This window comes from Camelus bactrianus, chromosome 16, assembly GCF_048773025.1.
Source record: "Camelus bactrianus isolate YW-2024 breed Bactrian camel chromosome 16, ASM4877302v1, whole genome shotgun sequence".
Classification (NCBI taxonomy): Eukaryota; Metazoa; Chordata; class Mammalia; order Artiodactyla; family Camelidae; genus Camelus; species Camelus bactrianus.
The window spans coordinates 28,164,918-28,185,358 of NC_133554.1; the positions used below are offsets into that span (position 1 = coordinate 28,164,918).

A 20,441-nucleotide genomic window follows, 5' to 3' on the forward strand; every position below is an offset into this window, starting at 1 on the left:
TGCATGCTTCAGTTTGACAGGCAGTAAGTGCCAAGCCTGCAGGTTGCTTATTGATTTGACTAATAATAAATAATGGAGTGGAGCTGAAATGACATTAATATAACTTGGAGAAGAATGAACACCAGGATTGAAATGCTCTCGTGCATCAAGGCATCTTTGCTACTGAGAGAAGAATTTGATTTTCTTGCAGTGTTTTCTGTCTCACTTCCTCAGCAATCAGCACTGTAAAATCCCATTGATAATGTATGAAAGGCAAAGGCAGAATTTTAAGGAGGAACTTAATGTCTGTTTCACAGTAGTAAGAAATGACACTAGAGGGAAGAACTCAGTGAAAATAGGAGGAAGTAGAATAAGCGATTTGAGGGCTTCAACTGCCAGAAATAAATTTATCCCCAAACAAAGATAATTGGCCAATTCTCTCCATGTAGTTAAGACAATGACCTTGTCCCTGTGCAATAAAGAATTTGGCTGACCTTTGTCCCTGGTTTCTGGGAGATAAACACTAAACCCTTGGAATTTCCTGAGTGCCTTTTTTATTCACAGTGGGCCTTTTGGACCACACACCTGATAATGTATGCCAACAGGGTGACTCAGGATAGGAGCTAGCCAGGCCAGAAAAACCAGCCATGTGATTAGAAAGATGGACCTTTGGGCGACCTCATATCATCTTTCCACCTGTGGAGGGAAGAAGTGCTAGAAATTGAGTTCAACAATGTAGCTAATGAAGGAAGCATAATGAAGCAAAAATTCTGGCTACCAAAGCTGGGGTGAGCTCCCCTGGTTGGCTCCACTCTATGTGTTGACTCACACTGATGTGCCACGAGGGTAATGCATCCCTGAGGATGATGGAAACTTCTCACTTGGAACGCTCCCAAACTTTACCCTTTATGTCCCTTCTTGGGTTACTTCTGATTTGTATTCTAATCATAAGTGTAGCTCTTTCCTGAATTTTGTGAATTGTTCTAGTGAAATATCAAGCCTGAGGGAGTCCATAGGGACCCTTTTATTTCTAGCTGGCTAGTCAGAAGTGAGGGTGGCCCAGGGGACCCTGAATTTGTTGCTGGTATCTGAAGTAGTGAGGGCAATCTGGTGAAAGACTATGCCCTTAATTGGGAAGTTTGGTCTACCTCCAGGTAATCCCTCAAGTAGATCAGAGTCCAGCTAGAGTGGTGAAAAGAAAAATCATATTCTCAAAGCAGTGAGAAAGGTCTTTGCTCACAAACGTAAGCTTAGTCATGGAGAGCAAGGTAAGTGCCATCCAACTCATTGAGGATGATCAGATGTGGCCCTCTGGATAAAGTGAAATTTGAGCTGAATTCTAGCACAAATAGTAATTGGCAAAGCAAGATAAAAATAAAGAAGCATATGGGACAACTTTCATAATCATCCTGCACCATCTGAATTAATGATAATGGTACTAATAATAACAGCACAGTAGTAGCAACTAAAATCTCCTCGACTGTTTCTTATGTAAAAGAACTTTCTGTATGGACTCATTTAATCCCCACAACAACCTTGTAAGGAAGGTTTTGTTAGGGTTTCTGTTTTCTAGTGACGTATCTGAGACTTAAGTATACAATTTGGCCAAAATCACAGAACCACTAAGTTGGCATACTTTTGCTTCACAATTCGGTTTCTGTTTAGAACTGAATGTTTGCATTCCCCCAAAATTCCTTAGGCGGAAGCCCTAATCCCCATTATGATGGTATTTAGAGATGGGACCTTGGGCAAGTAATTATTGTCAGATGAGTACATGAGAGTGAAGCCCTCAGGATGGCATTAGTGCCCATATCAGAAGAAACACGAGAGCTTGCCTGCTCTCTCCATGCACATGTGCTGAGGAAAGCCCATGTGGGCACAGGAAGATAGCCCTCATCAGAACCCAACCAGGATGGCCACCCTGATCTTGGACCTCCTGCCTCCGAAACTGTGAGGAAATAAATTTCTATTGTTTAAGCCCCAAGTCTATGGCATTTTGTTATGACAGCCCAAGCAGATTAGGGCAGTTTCTGAACTCAGAACCCTTGTACGTAATTACTGCACTATATTTCCTTTGGAAAGAGTGCCTTAGCCTCTGAAAAATATGATCAGTGTCATGGCACACTTGGAGGTGGGGACGGTGCCAGGGTTGAGACCAACAACAACAAAAAAGAATAGAATCCTGCTGAATGCTGGTTCTGTCTGAAATCTCTCTAATTTGAGTGAATAAAGCCATAAATATCTATTGTACCATTTTCTTGATCACTGAACTAGTTGCCGAAGAATCCTATGAATCTCAGCAAGGAGGGCTCTCACATCTGATTCTAGATTCAGGTAGTCCTCCAGCTTAAGTTTGACTGCCATTCCTGGCGGATGACGTTTTCTTTATCCAGATCAGATCATCTGACTTAAGGAGCTGAAATTTACCTTTGTGTGTTTTCCACTCATTGATCCTGGCTCTCTTGTCTGTGAGAGAATTAAAGAAATAGTGTCAATAGCAAGAGGGTAGCTGCTGTATATGGTGGACGGTACAAGAAGTCTCGCAGTTGTGTTTTGGATCCTTTCTAGCCTTGCAGAGTCCATTACAGTTTGTTTTAAGAAGGTCATGGTACTGGACTTCTTTTCGGATGCAGCTTTTAGTGATTCCTCTTTCAGTCTGAGCCTTTGAAGTGTCTAGTAATATACATAAATAATCTTTTATTCAACTCTTATTTTCTCTGTGTGTTCATTGTTCACATTAGATTTCTTTTATGTAAATCAAGTCCCTCGATAAGAAGAAACAAAGCAAATCCAGATTAACTGCCTAATTTTCAAAGGTTTATTCTACATTAATTACAGCTTTTCCCCATGAATTTTTAATTATGTTCTCTCTTTGCTATGCCAAAAGTCGCATTTGAAACAACAGCATGTAAAGTTAGTATGTAGAAAGCTGACCCAAATCATATCCAAAAAAACAAAAACAAAAAACCCCACATATTGTGACCTATTTCTCATTTTTCCAATTCAGCGAGTTTAAAATATAACCAGGGGAAAAGGGGAGATTTTCACAGGTGTAACTTTTCCTAATGCCTTTCGAACTTTATGCTTTGCATCTGTCCACCTATTTTTCTCTCTCACATCCTCATTATTTTTCCACCCTTGCAATTTTAACCCATGAATTTAGTAAATTTAGACTAAAATCAGAGGATGATGTAGCGTTGGATTTGAAAAGAACTTTAACAATCACTTCCATTGCTGCTCAAAACCTCTCTTCTTTGGTCCAGCGGATGCCTGCCTCTGACTGATCACCTCATCTGATGAGGAACTCACACTGCTTCCCCAAGCAGTAAGCCTTCGGATATTTCTCACTTTTATAAAATTCCTTTTTAATCTTTAGCAAAATACTCTTTTTCTCCTGTTTTGGCTCACTAAAAACATGCGTTATTCCTTATCTACTTCAGAGCTCTGAAAATAAAGAAACTTAAGCCTTAGGACTTAAGACTTAAGTCCCCTTCGCTCCCTCCAAGCCCTCTCTTCTCTGGGCTAAAAGGAACGTCAGTAGTCTTTTTATTCTTGCTAATTTTATATGGCCAAAACAGGAAGGTGATACAGCTGCCAATTTTGTTTTTCTAAATCTCCAAAGTTAATGGTATTTTTGGTTTCTATAATAACTTTGCAGGAAACAGCACAATCACGTGTCCTGCTTTAAAAAGTATTTACACACACACACACACACACACATAAAATATGGGAGGCATTTTATGTTAAAATTTCAAAGAGTAAAGTGTCTACCCTTGATTTACTAAGAGATCAGCACAATATAGCTCACAGGTGGGGGTGGGGGGAGGGAGGAGGAATAAACCAAGTACTTAGTGCAGTGTCTCTTGATCCCATTCTTAGTCTCTTTTTTTTCCCCTAATTTCAACCCATTATATTGGCTGTCGCTGGGGTTTATATTCTGAATACCCCTAAATTTCTGTGGAGGAGAGAAACCAATAGCTGCTATGCTGTCATCGGCATATTTATTATTAAAAGTCTGTAGTGTGCTTCTGCTACATGGGTTAAAGCCTAGGAGGCAGAGAAAACCCACTCGCTACTGGTCCTCCAAGTTCAGGGTACTGGGAACTACTGGGGACTGCTAACATTGGTGGGGGGCACTCATTCTCTGGACTATTTCTCAGAGTAGTAAATGTGGACAACAGCCAAACCTCTTGCACTAGTCAGCTCTTTGCCTCAGGTAGTTATTCTTGCAGATCTGCAGCATGAAATGGCAGGCCCACCTCCTCCATGGCATCAAAATATATATATTGCACATTTGGCCACTCTCCTAGTCATTGCTTGTAGTTGTACTTCCAGCCACTCAATTTGACAGGTGTTTCAGGGAAAGAAAACAAGAGGATGCAGCAAATCAGGCCTCTTGGACTGGTGGGGCAAAGAGAATTGCAAATCTGGCTGTGCTCGAGCCTCTCCATAATTGGATGGTTCCAAATAGGAAGGACTCATTTCATGGGGTCAGTGCTGGGTCCCATAAAAGCATATGCCATTTAAAAATTAATGTTTGATGAGTGCTGAGTCCAAAGTATCTCAAGAGACCAGAAGAGAAAGAGTTTCCAGGAATGGGATTTGGAAAGAGCAAAAGGATGAAGTGGGATAAGTCTGTGTAGGGAAGAAAAAAAGGTAAAGAATTTCAGTTCTAATAAATCAGAAACCAGAAGAAATCTCTCCCTGACACAACTCACTGTCCATAGCTATGGAGCTGGTGTGGCCAGTGCAGCAACCCCTTCTTACCATTGTGCCCTTTCCTCATCCAACCCCATGGCTCTGACTCTTAATAAGAAATAGAACATTTATTTTTATGTCTACCATGACAATCTCCAGCCACAGAAACCCTCAGAATTCTCAATATAGGGAACTGATCAGACAGTGATGGCCCTGCTTACCAAAAGTAACAATAAGTAACACTTATGTAGTTCTTTACAGTTTATAATGTTCTTTTGTGTTATGTCTTTTAGTCTTCAAAAAAACTGTGAAATAAATAATAACATTATTTCCATTTTTCAGATGAGAAAACTGAGGCTCAGAGATCTTGTATAATTTGTCCAAGATTATGTCAATAGAGAGCAGAGTCGGAAATTGAACCCAGCTTTCCTGACTAATATTTTCAGCTTCTCAGTGGCCTTTGTGAAATGTGGCACAAGGAATCATGTGCCTCACTACTTGGGTGGATCTTTCAAGGTTATTTCCAGACCCAGCCAAAAGTATACTCCCAGACACCCTTCTAGGCCTAATAATTCCAGTGTGAGCAAAAAGGATAACAAACATGGTGACTGGGGCGGCACTGACATATGAGCATAGGATGCTGACAAGTATGCCAGATCCTGACTTCACTCACTCACAGACAAGGCCAGATAGGAGTGTAATCTTGCCATAGGCTGGAATCCTTCGATGAAGAAAGAGAAAGATAGAATTCATCATTATTAACTTTAAATTCTCTTAAGAAAGTGATTATAGACATTATGGAAAACAGAATGAAGGTTCCTCAAAAAATTAAAAATAGAACTACCATTTGATCCAGCAGTCCCACTTCTGGGTATTTATTCCAGGGAAATGAAAACTGGATCTCGAAGAGATTTCTGCACTCCCATGTTCATTTCAGCATTATTCACAATAGCCAAGATATGGAAACAACTGAAGTGTTGATGGATGAATGTATAAAAATAGTCACACACACACACACACACACACACACACAGAGGAATATTATTCAACTTTAAAGAAAAAGGAAATTCTCCAATTTGTGATAAGAAGGATGAACCTGGAGGACATTTTGCTAAGTGAAATAAGCCAGACACAGATAGACAAATACACGTGGACTACATTATTTATATGTGGAATCTAAGATGGTCCAATCAATAAAAGCAGAGAGTAGAATGGTTGTTACCAGGGGCCAGGGAGGAGAGAGAGGAGAAGGAAATGAGATGTTGGTCAAAGTGTACAAAATTTCAGGTATGCAGTTGAATGATTCTAGGGAGCCAATGATACAGCATGGTGACCATAGCTAACAGTAATATTTTAAATTTGCTAAGAGGATAAACCTTAAATTGAATCCTCTCAACACACACACACATACACTATATAGAGATGATGGATAAATTATTTAGCTTGACTATGGTGATCTTTTCACAATATATACATATATCAAAACATCAAGTTGAACCCCATAAATATATATATATATATATATAATTTTTATATGTCAAAGATATCTCCATAAAGTTGTTTTTAAAAGTAAGTCACTATAACAGAGGAATATGGTCACAAAATTTCAATCTTCCACAGATTCTAGTACCAGCTCTAATGCAGAAGAGAGAACGATTTTAGTTCAACAACAACATGAATACCTAACTTTTATTGGGCACTTTACTATGTGCTTTACACAACTTATTTAATTCCCACCACATCCTATCGGGCAGGTATGATTACTGTCCCCATTTTGCACAGGGGAACTCTGAGACTTTGAGAGGCTGAGTGAGCCACCATTCACACAGGAGTTAAAAGGCAGCTCTAGGATTCAAGCTTGCTCTGACTCCAGAGTTCATCCCCTCGGTCACTACATCACATGGCCTAGATTTGAAGTCTGTCCTCACCTTCCCCTTACTAGCCCCAGGGATTATTTCAATGTGACGTTTCTCTCTGTGGGCTTGCACAAATGTGCTGGCCATAACCATTTGCAGTATTCCAGCAGAGGCGGGGACCGAGACACATTGGAGCCAAGTGTTTTAATAACTTCCTGTGCTGGTAGTTATGAAAATGTAACTGTTGCTGCAGGTACAAAGAATTAAAACATGGCAAAGTAGAAGGAGCTCTAAAAGTCAGCTTTCAGAATGGCTTTGCCCTTGTAGACAACTTGTATATACCCTTTTTGGACTGTGTATAATGAAATGACTAACATTTTCAGCTGTAACCGGAGCTATTACACAGCAGTTGAGTGTTTTGTAGCTAGAAAGCTGAAAATTGGTGGAAGGGGTGAGCCGTGGGGTCTCCTTGCCTCGGCATAGGCACATTTTCACATCCTCCCAGTGGGAATGGCCTGCATAAAGCAAAACAAGGTAAGAACACCAGGTATATCTCACCTCACCTTGCCTTCTCAGTATAAAATGAAGCTTTTATCTGCGCGTTTCACTTCTGTTTGTAATGCCTTTGTCCCTTCGCTCTTGCTCATTAAAGTGGAGTATACGGTTTTCTTTATTTTTAATCTTCCCCCAAAGAAAACTGCAAGCTGAGATTCCAGGTGCCCACCTAGAATCTAGAAACTGATATGATTTGCATTTCTGATGGAGGTTCCCAGAGAGATCTTTGCTTGAGTCATTTCTTTTTCTCCTCTGTTTTGTGATTTACATAATAATGTGGCTATAGTTGCAGGTCACCGTTGTGAATATTCAGAAAAGGACAACATGAGGTTACTGAGCCCTTTCCCTGGAAATTCCAGAAGGTGGGCCTCAGCAGACTGAGTGATGGGAGCTAAAGAGAAAGTCCTGAGTTTCTCATTAAATCTTCACCTTAACTGTGCTAAAAATGAGTGTTTTCTCCAGGGGAGACACTATCACAGAATCAGAAGGACTGTTATTAAGCCAACTCCTGCAGACTAGACCAAAAATCATAGAATTATGAAAGCAGAATGGTGTGCCTGTGCTGTCCGCTGTCCTTAATAACATTCAGATAACAAAGACAGATGGCTCTAGTTTCAGCCCTTTCATATGAGAATCACTGCGGGAACAGAACGTGACAATGTTGTACCTCCCCTAAACCCAACAATAGTTTGTTTCTAGAATAGAAGAAAACTGAAACCATGTGTGACGCAGCCATATCATGGCAGGTAAATTAGGCGTGTATCATTTCCTGGATGAATTTACTGTGGAGTGCCTTATGGTATTGCACTGAGGATTCCTGAGGGTGAGCTTGACGAGCTATGCTAATGGTGGTGCTTCTCACTCAAGGCTCTTTATTAAAATACAATGTCATATTTTTTGTCTGATAAAATCAGTAGCACATGGTGAAACATGTATACTGTAGGTGGGAAAAAGCAGTCTTTAGAATCTTGTAGCTCTTTCTTTCATCCTTGCTCTGCCACGATAGGCAAATTATGTCCATTTTCAGAACCTCAGTGGCTGTATCTGTAAAATGGGCATCATAATACCTATGTAAGAAGTAGTGGTGAGGAGTAAATGGGATCACAGTTGTAAAATGCTGGCAATGTAGATGCTCAGTAAACAGTGCTGATTATTCTTATCATGGAGTAAATGGTGGCGTGGAGAAAAGCAGTGGTTTTGACCCATATGGAAGACAATACACTTTTAATCCTTTATTTAACTAATTGTCATGTTACTTCCCTTCTCAAAACAAACACATTGCTTTCTACTGCACATAGGATACAATCATTTTATCTGTGTCTGTCTTTCTGTCTCTCTCTCTTATCTCTCTGTCTGTCTGTCTCTCTCTTTTACATGAAATCCATGACTGAGTCACCATCCTCTGGATTATTGTCCTCAGTCATGGATTCTGCTCCTGATGCTCCAGTCACCCAGAATGTCAATTCCTCCTTCCTCTACCTGTTGAACTATGCTATCAACCGGTTCCACTCCATCTACCCTCCTCCATAGATCTTCTCACAAGCCCTCTAGCTTAAGTGAGGGATCTCCATTTCTCCAAGTAGCCTTTTGTTGTGCCTCTACCCCTGCAGTCTGCACAGGCAGCCTTGTAGTAAAGGTGTCTTGGTGCTTTCTCTCTGCCCCACGAGAATGTGAGAACTCACTGGGCACAGGAATTGTGGCATATTCCCCTTTTCATTCCTCCCAATTGTGGATGAAGTAAATGGATATTGATTTGAGTTGAAGTTTAGTGTTTGTGAAGCTCCTACCTCTGTTCTGAGTTTTCCTGTAGTTTATTTGTGATTTGTGTCTTGTCATCATTTCGTGCTCCTTGGTGGCCACTTACTTGACAACTATCTGCCTTTTATATTGAGCACTTCTAGACGACTTGTGCTCTCATGGTGAGTACTCAGGGATTTGGAAGTTCTCGTTGTTGTTTTGCTGAAATGTCTCTCTCGTCTGTTTTCTTGTGGGTGACCCCTTCAATAGCCAGAGTTAGCAATGGGAAACAAACTAAAACAAAGTTTGGAATGCAGCATCTCTTCCCCTGCTACTTCGTGGATGAAAGAAGGATCTCAAAACCACTAGGATTAGATCTGCTTTAGAAAGACAACTTACTCCAGCATGTTGGTTTCTTTTCAGGTAGAAAGCTCAGACAGCAAAGGGCATGGTTGTCCAGGGGACAGGTCAGAAATGCTTGAAGCATTGGAAAATTCCATTTCCCAATATCATCTTCAGTTTAACCCTTAACATTTGCGTTAGGTGAAGACATAAACCTATTCAGAGCTGGGAAAAATCATTGTTTCCTCCTTCAGCCTTTCACTGGCAGCCAGGTAACTGAGGTCCAAAAGTGAACCAACCAGCCCAAGTCCCATAGGAAATGAAGGAGGAAAGCAAGGTGAGGACAGGAGTCTTCAGACTCTTTCCTCTCCCACACTCCGTGGCCTCTTCCCATTTGTGGATTACTCACATAGTCCAAATTTTGTTATTTTAAGGATCCACTTAAGAAATTAATCACCCTCTTTGTCATCACCTCTTTTTACTTTGAGTTAGAGCCAGATCACCATTATTGAACTCTGTGGCTCCACAAATGAAGTGATTAGCCAGGCCTTTCTCCCTTCATGCCCCTCCTTCCACTGGCACCTGTGTGTGGCTCTTCCGCTTCCCTGTGGCCTGGGCACTGTGCTCCTCATAACACTGGTGCTCTGTCCTTGTTTGTTTGTGTTGTGTTGCTTTCCATCCTTGCTGTGGGTGATAGTCAGAAAGGAGGGGGTCCTAGATTCTTTTTAGGTTGTTTGCACACAAGTATATTAGGCTATATTTAGCATTTTAGCATCACTGAAATTGAGATGTTTTTTTATAATGGTGTGTGATAGTTTAATTGTCAATATTTTTTATTTTCTTAAATAATGGGGAAGATTACAACCTTGCCACTGTGGAGTTAAAAGTACATGACAGTTCAAATTTTTTTTAAAAAATACTTTCCCATATAATAATAAGAGCTAACATATATAGACTGCCCAGTGTGTGTCAGGCACCATGGGCTTGGTGGGTCACACTAATTTATCCCCTCCTCAGAATAACTTCAAGCTGGCATTATCCCCCATTTCATAGAAGAGGAAACTAAGGTAAAGTAATTTTGTCAAAGTCACAAAGCAGTAGGATGCAGAGTCATATCCAGAAAAGGGTCACAAAGCTCTTTCCTCTTCTCTGTTGAGCTTTGTTCTCAATCTCCTGCAGAGTCAAATGGGTGGCAAGATGGACAGTGTAAGAACACAGACTTTCAAATGACCTTCTGCAAGTTACTCAACCTTTCTATGCCTCAGTTTCCTCAACTGTAAAATGGGGATGAAAATAGCACCTTCCCACAGGCAGTTGTGAGGGTTGCATGAGATGAGCTGTATACAGCACTTGGAAAACTGACCCCAGCACACACCAGGTGTTCAGTAAATGTGAGTGATGTTAACCAAACTTTCAGAAATAGGCACCTGATTGAAATAAAGAGGTATCTATTTGGGATTTGTTAGGACTACAGACTGGAAGACACAGATTCAAGAAATACTTGAATTGGGTTCCACCAGACTACAAAATGTGGAAGGCTTATAAGGGCAAAAAATGCAAGGTTGCATAAACTATTTGTCAAGAGTTAGGATTGGTGCAGGTGAAAAGTAAGGGTGCTTTTTAAACAGGGATTGGTGGGGCTCAGAATGATTACATAGTTGCAAGGTGGAGGGACTCTTTGAAACTACAAGATTGTAGCTAGCAGGTGCTAGCAGATATTGTCTTGAAAATGGCTGGTGGTGTCTTTGAAATTGATACAGTTTAGAAAATTCAAGTTCTCAATGATGTAGGACTGCAAAACCACATCCACAGTGGCCACCGGGCTCCATTTTGGATACCTGAACCATAGTTTCTCCATTCTGATTTTTAAAAGATCTGAAATATGTCATCAGTGATAATGCCATTCCCTGGTTTGTTATATCCCCTGTGAGCATCATCTTAAGCTTAGAGTGGCCTTCAGCTCCTTCTGTCAGGTCATAAGCCATGTGCCCAGGAGTCTCTAAGGTGCCCTGTATTGTGTACCCCCTTCTAAGAGGGCAGGAGGGGAACCATGAACTTAATGCCTCTCCTTCCAGGGTCCATCTCAACAGCCCTAGGAAGATGGCCTGAGCAGAGCTGCCTTTATCAGATGCCACTGTCACTAGGAAGTGACTGCTCAGACAGCCCCTCCATTCATTCAAGTTCCCTAGCAAAGAAGAGCATCCCACAAGACTGGCCCCTAGAAACCACACATACTCTTGCTAATAAACCCAAGAGGTTGCCTGCTGCCATTTAAAAACTGCACTGAAATGCATATCTTTCTCCCCCAGGGGAAGATTTTCCAGCCACAACTCATATTGCCACCCACTGCAGTCCTAACCATATGTCTCCTGAATGGTTAGAGACCATCTGATCTCACTGAAAAGTAACGCCCAGCAGAGGTGAAGCTGCTGCCACCCTGCACTGTGACTCATTTACCTGGGCCTCGGTTTCATGTTCTGAACCATAGGTTGGCCAGAGTAACCTCCTGAGGAGGGAAAATGAAGGAAAAGTCCCACTGAGCAAGCAGACTGGCCCAGCATTCCCACGGAATCCTGATCAGGAAAATGTCTCTCTCATCCACGATCAGGCGCATGGGACCAGAGGATAAATATCTGAGGCGTGTCTGAGGGCAGGTGTAGAGACTGAGTCACAAAACACATTTGTGTAACAGATCACCAAAGCAGAGAAGGCCTGAGGTGGACACGAAGACCTCACAGGAGGGAGGAACCTCAGAGTGGAGTGTGGAAAGGCACACAGGCTGGAGTAAATGCATCAGGAGGTGAGCTGGGCAGGCAAGAGTCCTGGGCAAGGGCCTCTGTTAGGGTCTCTGTTGAAAGGTCTCCGTAGGACAAACACTCCTAGAAGCAGGGCTCCGGCATATGGCGGGGGGGCCACTGACCAGAACGGGATAGCAGTGGGGCTCCAGCCACTCCCCGCCTGCCCAGCTGGACCCTGGTCCCAGCAGCAACGCCATGGCTTCCAGCTTTATTAGACTGCAGCAGCATTTCATCAGCCCACACTCTATCCACTTGTTTCTGTGAGTTTTATTACACAGTTAAATATCATCAGGACCTTTTGAATATTCTCTTTTTTCTTAAACAACTAATATATTAGTATTCAGTCTAATGCCTTGAGGTAGTCTCAAGCTCTATTGAGTATCCACTTACCTGCTTTCCATTTTTCCAAAGACAAATGATAAAGCCCCATATTTCTAAATAGGAGATAGTCTCATTTAAAGAAAACAGGTGAGACAGATTAGACTTTCTAAATTAAAAATTTTGTAAAGCCATTGTTCTCTGAAGAATGAGGGGAATGGGGAACATCTGAATTATATAAAGAGCATGCTGTAGGAGTAGTAAATTTTAAAAGTAGTGATAAATGAATAAACCTGATGGCACACCTACTTTGTGGCAGACAGCGCACTAAATCAATCAGATGCCTTACTTCATTTAACCTTCAGTACAACTGCGAGGTGAATACAGCTGTCATTCTTGTTTTACCATGTGGTGAAACTGAGACTTGGAAAGTTTTAACAGCTCCCATAATACAGCACAGCTCTGGAGAGGCAGACCTAGAATTTAAATTTAGGTCCTTCTGACTCCAGAGCCCAAATGCTTACCACTGCACACAGTATTTAGATTCAGACCAGTATTTGAATTTCAGCTGTGTGACTTTGGGCAAGTTACTTAACCTCTCTGGGCCTGTAATATGGAGGTTCATCATCACTACCTTAATTTCTGTGGTGACTAAATTAAATAATCTATAAGCAAGCGCCCAGTACTATAATAATACTATAATTGGCACATACTTAGTATTTTAAAAAAATGTTACTCACTTCCCTAAATATAGTTGACCTTTGAATAACATGGGTTTGAACTACACAGGTCTACTTATACACAGATTTTTTTCAGTAGCATGTACTATATTCCTACACATGGTTGATTGAATCTGTGGATGCCAAATTACAGATATAGTGGAACCTCAGATAAAGAGGACTCACAAATAGGGCGGGCTGACTATAAATTATCCATGGATTTTTTGACTGCCAGAGGGTTGGCACCCCTGTCCCCCAAATCATTCAAGGGTCAACTGTAATTCAGAAAATCAATAGAGTTTTTTTGTTTGTTTGTTTGAACTTTCTCTGGCAATTGGTCCCCTCCACTACTGAGCTCTTCCCCTCTAATTCACTGAAGCTGGAATCTGCTCTAAGGGAACCAGGCTTGGTCATGGCTGAGGGTGCTCCCATCCCCATGCTGTCTGCAAGCATGGACACGCTCGATGCTTCATGGTCCTGACCCTAACCTAGGCCCCAGAAGGAGTAAAGTCTGCCTTACGCTGGGTCTTGGGTAGACTGTGTTGCATATATATTTCTTCTGCTTAATTGTATGACCCAAAGGAGAACAGCACATAAAAAATTCCTTTGTTAAGTGTGGATTTCTGGCTGGCAGCCAGATAGAAAGCTCCTTTAATTTCCCTCAAAATAAAAAGGATTTGAGTTGGAACTCAGGGTGGGGAAAGAAAGTTTCGTGAAATCTAAACCTTTTAACTAAGACACATTAAGAGGTTTCTGGCTCAATTTTCCCAGTCTGTGAAGCAGAAGAGGACAACTCATGATGAGACATGATCAAAGAGACTCCATTTTACTACTTGTCAACAGCTGGTTCAGATTAGTGCAGCAAATACTCATCAAGAACCCAGTTTCTGCCCAGCACCGAGAGGGTGGTGATAGACGGGTAAGTGGACACAGTCCTTGCTTTCTATGAGATTCCAGTCTAGTCAGGAAAACTGACCCTAAAATAGGTTTAATACAGAATAAAAATAGTAAAATAACATGGTACAAAAAAATAATTAACTATCTCTCAAGCACTAGCTACAAGCCTTCTAAGTATTTTACATGTATTAATTTACTTTGTCATTAAAATAACCCTATGAGGTACATACTCCTTTTGTTATCATGTGCAAGTGAGGAAACTGAGGCAAGACTGCACAGCCTGAGAGTGGTAGAGCTGATTTGAATTGGGTTTGTCTGGCTCCATTTGTGGCTTCCTTCTCCTGGGCACCACTTGTCCCTTGGTCCAGGAGCAGGGCTGCTGTGTTTACAACTCCAGAGGGCACCATTCACATCGCAGGTTACAGAGTGTGGAGTTGTGTGGTATGCAGCCTATGTAGTTGTGTAAAGATAACAAGATGGGTATTAATACAAGAAGACTGAGGTTCGGAGGGCTTAGATGGCAACTCCAAGGTCGTAACTCTAGCAATGCTTGGAATTGGGTCTTCTGCCTCTGAACGTCATGCTCTTTCTAGATTCTGCACTGCCTCTGCTTTGCTCCTCGTAAGCTACTTTCAGAGTGCAAAGAAGGGGCATTCAAGACAGCCTAACCAAGATAGATGGCCTGGGCAGGCACTGGAGACAAGAGGCAGCTGGCTCCTTAAACTTTGATTTCCCAAGAGGTTTCTGTAGCCTGTCCTCTAAGAGGCTGTGGCTCTCATCCCACCCCATGAATCCTCTCTTCTGTGCAGACAAGCTGCTTTTTTCCTCTCAGCACTGCCAAGACACTTTGGGGAGAACACCAGGCAGAGTCAGCTGAACCTGGGCTTGCCACCTTTACTCACTGTTCAATAAATATTTATTGAGCACTTACTAAGTGTCAGGCACCATTTTATGAGACGAGATTACAGGGATGTCCAAGACCCTTGCTTTCATGAGGCTTCCATTCCAGTGCAGTGTCTGCTGCCTATGTGACCTTGCTTACATGACTCACCTCTCTGGATGTCAGTTTTCTCATCTGTGAGATGGGAGCAGATGACTTATAGAGTTGCAGAGAAGCTGCAGTGAGATAATGGATGTACTGTGCTTTGTAGATCCCTGGACCATTGCAAGTGGTCAAGAAATCTTAGTCTGTTTCCCGCCCACCTGCCACCGTATAAAATGAATATGGCCAGTCCTTGGATCCTTCTAAGATGGTGATTATATTTGCTTGATCCTAAACAAGTTTGATAGATTATTCTAAGTCCTTTTGACCAGCATGGGTTAAAGCAATGAGCTGGTTCTCCACATTCCTCTACTTTATATACATTATGACTTTATATATGGACCCATGAAACTCAGGGCAGATTTATGCATATGACAAACTGCATATTTTCATAGAAATGTTTTGCCAGGCACCTGTAATATGCTGATATATGTGAGCAGTTTTCTAAAGTTTATTTCTCATAGATCTCTCTTAAATTGCATGTGAAGTGACATTTTATGGTTTAACTTTTGTTTTCATGACAGCCCCGATTTGCATCTTTGCTCCAGTGCTCAGGACTTCCCTGCTCACAGCACAAGGGTTTCTTCTGTCCTTGAAGCACTTCTTCAGGCCCACATTTCTTCAGGAAGCTACTGCTAAAGATCTCAGTTTGGCATCTTTCCTGGAGAAGTCAGTCCATTTTTGACTATCTTATAGAAATGGACTTGAATTATTCACATCCCATCTCCAACTTGTTTATGGGGTATTGATGCAAAGAAACAGACTGGTTCCATTCTTTGTGTGGTCAGAGCCCTTGGCATTACAGCTGCCATGAACTCTCACTGCCCTTTTCCCAAATGGTTTTCTTTGCCTGAGGTTGACTCAGACTTTCTGACCTGCACTTCCGTCAAATTCTGAAACAAAGTGGAAAGGAAGGAAATGCACATCTCCTGTGAACCAGACTCAAAACACTTCACAGATCTGTAATCTCACTAAAGACCTGTAAGTTTGGTGGCATTAACCTTATTCGAGGAAATAGCTTCAGAAAGATTAAGTTAATTGACCAAGGTCACACAGCTAATAAGTGGTGGAGACACGTTTCAGATTCAGATCTGTTAACTGCAAAATCTGATTCTCTCCAGTGCACCAAGCCCACCAGCCTCCAAGGCAAACAAAAGGATTCCAGGTGGGCAGAGTGTAACTTATCATCTCTGACTAACTTGCAGGAATTCATTAGTTTGAACAGTCATTTCACAAACATTTATGTATTGAGTGGGCCTTAACATGGTAGGAACTATGCTAGTTGCTGCATTTGAAGTAGCCACAGCAATTTTTGAATTCCAAAAGGACTTCTCACTACATCCTCCTGGTAGGTCACTGTAAATGGGCCTTATAAGGAAATACTGACCTACATAAAACTGATGATTCATTTCCTGAGTTCCCTGTTGTACCTGGTATATATTGGGTCCCTAGCACATACAGAGAAGATCCTCACTGAACATTTCAGGGTGAACTAATGAATGGATGCATTACAACACCCCTGAAGAATATATGGCACATATCTCTGTATATCGGTGTCTGCAGGCCAGTGCTGTGTCTCACCATTGTGTATCTCCAGTGCCTGGCACAGCAACCAGCAGAAACAACCAGTTTAGGCATATCAGACCAGCTTAGGCACAATTAGAAACAGTCTAACATCAGAAATTCAACCAGAGTTGAGACTAGGGTAAAGAAAGTGAGGCACTAAACTTCAAACCAACAGAAAGGCAGAGGATGCTTTGGAAGGAGACTGCTTCATTTGTGCTCTGGAGAGATTTCCCCAGGAGAAAAAAGATTGCAGTATTAGTCGTCTGATTATATTATTCTTGGATGGGTTAAGAATTTTATCTGCTTACAAAATTATTTGGAGCCAAGATTAAGGAGGAAAGAAATGATGCTGTACAGCTGATTTGAGACTGAATTTCCTTTTCTTAGCAGCTTCCACTTAACGTAAAACCTAAGGGGACATTAAAAAAAATTTATAAATCAAGATATATAATATTTTAATGTGATATTTTAAATAATCAAGACAGGATCCAACAGAGCAAAGATTAGGGTAAGGCAATGAGGTGTGTCATCCAAGTGAAGAGCCAGATCCTGTTTTGGCTTAAAATTTTGTTTTTGTATCCTGAATTTTTTCATTCATTTTGACTTTTTAAAAATATTGCATAAAAGTACTATTTATCTTGATCATTGAGATTTGGGCTCCCCTTAGGTTTTGCAGCCAAGGAAATGCTTCATTTGCCTCCCCCCGCCCCAGTCCTGGCTCTATTAGACCAACAGCAGTAACAAAGATTCTCTGATAACATATTATAGGAATAGTGTTTTATGTACATAAACTCATAGAAGACCCATAAAAGCCTCTCCTCAGGAAGGTGCTGTTATGATCCCTTTTACAGACAGGATGACTGAGACTTAACAAGGCAATACTGCCCTCCTAGAGTGTCACCAGTGAATCAGGCATGACTGAGATACTGAATGTCTTAGCCCCCCAGGGATGCTAACCAAACTGGGGCTACAGGAGCCCCAGACTGGCTGCTTCTAGTCAGAAGCAGCTTTATGCATTTACCCCAGTGTGCTTCACAAATACCAATTCCCATTGAATCCCAAGATTCCAGCCATTATATTAAACAGCATGATTTTATGTACTATGTCACTGATGCCACCAAGATGATAGCAATTGGAAAGTGCTAACAATTGAAAGACACATACCAACCTCAGAGATTTTATAATGCTAAAGAAACAGTGCCTCTTGGAATGGGATAAAAATACATTATTATCATATCCCAAATGGCCATGACACTGAAAAAAGTTTGAGGAGACTCTACGCCAGGGTGCCTTGCAATGGCAGACGTGAAAGGATTTTGGCGTGCTGTATATCTCTAAATATCCAGACCTCAGTTCGTTGAAAGCTGATGTCGTTCCTTCAGTGAGATCAACTTTAAACTAACAGAAAGGCAGAGGATGCTTGGAAGGAGACTGCTTCATTTGTGCTCTGGAGAGATTTCCCCAAGAGAAAAAAGACTGTGGTAGTAGTCATCTGATTATATTATTCTTGGATGGGTTAAGAATTTTATCTACTTACCACATTATTTGAAGCCAAGATTAAGGAGGAAAGAAATGATGCTCTACAGCTGATTTGAGACTGAATTTCTTTTCCTTAGCTGCTTCCACTTAAAGTAAACCTATGATGAACAGCAGAGATTCCCTAGTTGGCTCCCAGAGTCTAGGGTTTATTATATAACACTAAATAGTCCATCCTATTCCACACCCAACTGATCTGCCTACCCTTCCAGGCAATTATGAGCACACCTAATTAATTGCATTCCAAAATATTACATTAAAATTTATTTAAACTGAAAAACTACACAGCAATGCCTGGTCCAGGTCAGCACTGGCTTCCTATTTTACGGAATGGTCACAAGACACAAAACAGCTAAGGCTGTCTCCCCCTCATTTACTCTTTTTTAAACATATCTACCAAGCACAGACACAAATTAGCCTTATTTTATAATAGCAAGCTCTCCAGTGTTAGACCTATATGATTTTCTTGAAAGTCTTGAAATTCTGCCTTGTGCTGTATTTTATCAAAATTCCAAATCAGCTGTAGTAAAGACGGATTAATATGGAGGGTCATATGTCTGGAGACAGATTCTCCAGGTTTGAATCCAGCTCTGCCCCTTACTATGTCTTGGTTTCTTTATTTTTGAAATGAGGACGGTAATAGTACCTACCTCTTCGAGTTATTAGGTGGATTTAGTGAGCTAATAATTATATAGCACTTAGAACACCATGCAGTACTTGGCACACAACATTCACTGGCATTTCTGACCACAGATGCACCGGATCTCCACACACACATGATCATCAGAGTGCATTCATTCATCCCAAGGGATGAGCCTATAGTCCTGAGCCTGCATTGTAAGTGGATTTGTTTCTTCTCCTCTGTTCTTCCTCCTCCTCCTCTTTTAATATCAGATGGGTGCAGTTATGACCTTGAAGATGGTTCCCACCTAAGTTCCAATGGTGAACAAATCTACAGGCAAATACACTCTGGAGTAAAAAATGTTTGCCAAGTTCACCTCTTCTTGCTTCCTACTGAACTTTGTACGTATTTCCATTATTGTCCTCACCGTACTGAATGTGATGATCTTTTTACGGGATTGTGTTCTTGATGGACAATGCTGGGCCCTTATCTTATTTTCCCTTGTCTTCCCAGGACCTAAGATCCCATGCCTGGTACACAGCAGGTCCTGGATAAGTCTGTTACATTAGGCAATGACCAGTGCCTGACTCTGTGGACCTGTGTCACATCCTTGTGGGAGCTGTTTGCTCCATTCTTGGAGTCCTCTCCTTCTTTTGTATACTTAGCAGTAAATCTCCTGGGGTAGCAGAGCTGCCTTTGTTGAGGAATCAGGGAGACCAGAGGCCATGTATGTACATCCCTTGAACACCCTCTAAAACTTACAGAATGGAATGCCAGTGTTGGAATCTGCATTTAGGGGCATTTTCCAAGAGGACTGTGAGAAGCTTCAGATGATCTTCGAAACATCTGAGGTAATAAAACTAATAAATCTAATTCATGAAATTGGCAACCATTCTTTATTTAGAATCACTTTTATCTCAGAGATGACGGAGCTTTATGAGAGAGAGAGAGAGTTCTATGGTAGAAAGAAGCATACTTTTTAATCTCTCAGAAGTAGGAGGTGAATGAGCAGTGGAAATTATGTTATGGAAAATTGTAACAGCCTTGGGAGGAGACATCTCTGTTCAATTCTAAATGTATTTTGATTGTAGTTGCATCTTCAGGAACTTTGGAGGTGGGGAAATTAGATCTGAGGGAACATAGGATTAGCTGTTTGTTGCTACGTAAAAATTATGCCAAGGCTCAGTGGCTCAAAACATTTATTTTTTGAGCATTTATTATCACACGGTTTCTGAGGGTCAGAAATTTGGAAGCCGCTTTGCTGGGGTTCTCGCTGAGGATTTCACAGGAAGGTGCATTCAAGATGTTGGCAGGGGCTGTAGTCATGTGAAGGCTTGACTGGGGCTGGAAGGACCACTTTTAAGATGACTTACTTGGCCATTGGCAGGAGGCCTCAGTTTTTCATCACCAGGGCCTCTCCATAGGCTGCTTGAGTCTCTTCATGACACAGCAGCTAACTTGCTCTGGAGTGAGGGATACGAGAAAGAGTGAACAAAGAGGAAGCTTCAGTGCCTTTTATGATGCAGTCTCCAAAGTCATCCTAGACGAGTCTCCTGGGGCTGCTGTAGCAAAGGATCAAAAACTGGGTGGCTTAAAACTAGAGAAACTTATTCTCTCACATTTCTGGAGGCGAGAAGTTCAAAATCAAGGTGTTAGCAGGGTCATACTACCTCTGAAGAATCTAGGAGAGGCCTCCTTCCTTGTCTCTTCCTAGCTTCTGGTAGCCGCCAGCAACCCTTGGCATTTCTTGGCTTAAGAGATGTACCACTCCAGTCT

General features: G+C 41.6%; 1 protein-coding gene across 5 annotated transcripts in view; it reads left to right on the forward strand.

Annotated features, from left to right (window-relative positions):
* The window catches only part of CA10 (carbonic anhydrase 10), a 531,376-nt gene that overhangs the window by 302,360 nt on the left and 208,575 nt on the right, over positions 1-20,441 (forward strand). The window contains exon 2 of one of the 5 annotated variants that reach the window (XM_074342773.1): positions 13,774-13,921. The exons of the other annotated variants lie outside the window; for them this stretch is intronic. Within the exon in view, the coding sequence (XP_074198874.1) occupies positions 13,799-13,921 (123 nt within the window). The 5' untranslated portion in view covers positions 13,774-13,798. The remainder of the gene's footprint in view (positions 1-13,773; positions 13,922-20,441) is intronic. 5 annotated transcript variants of the gene reach the window in all.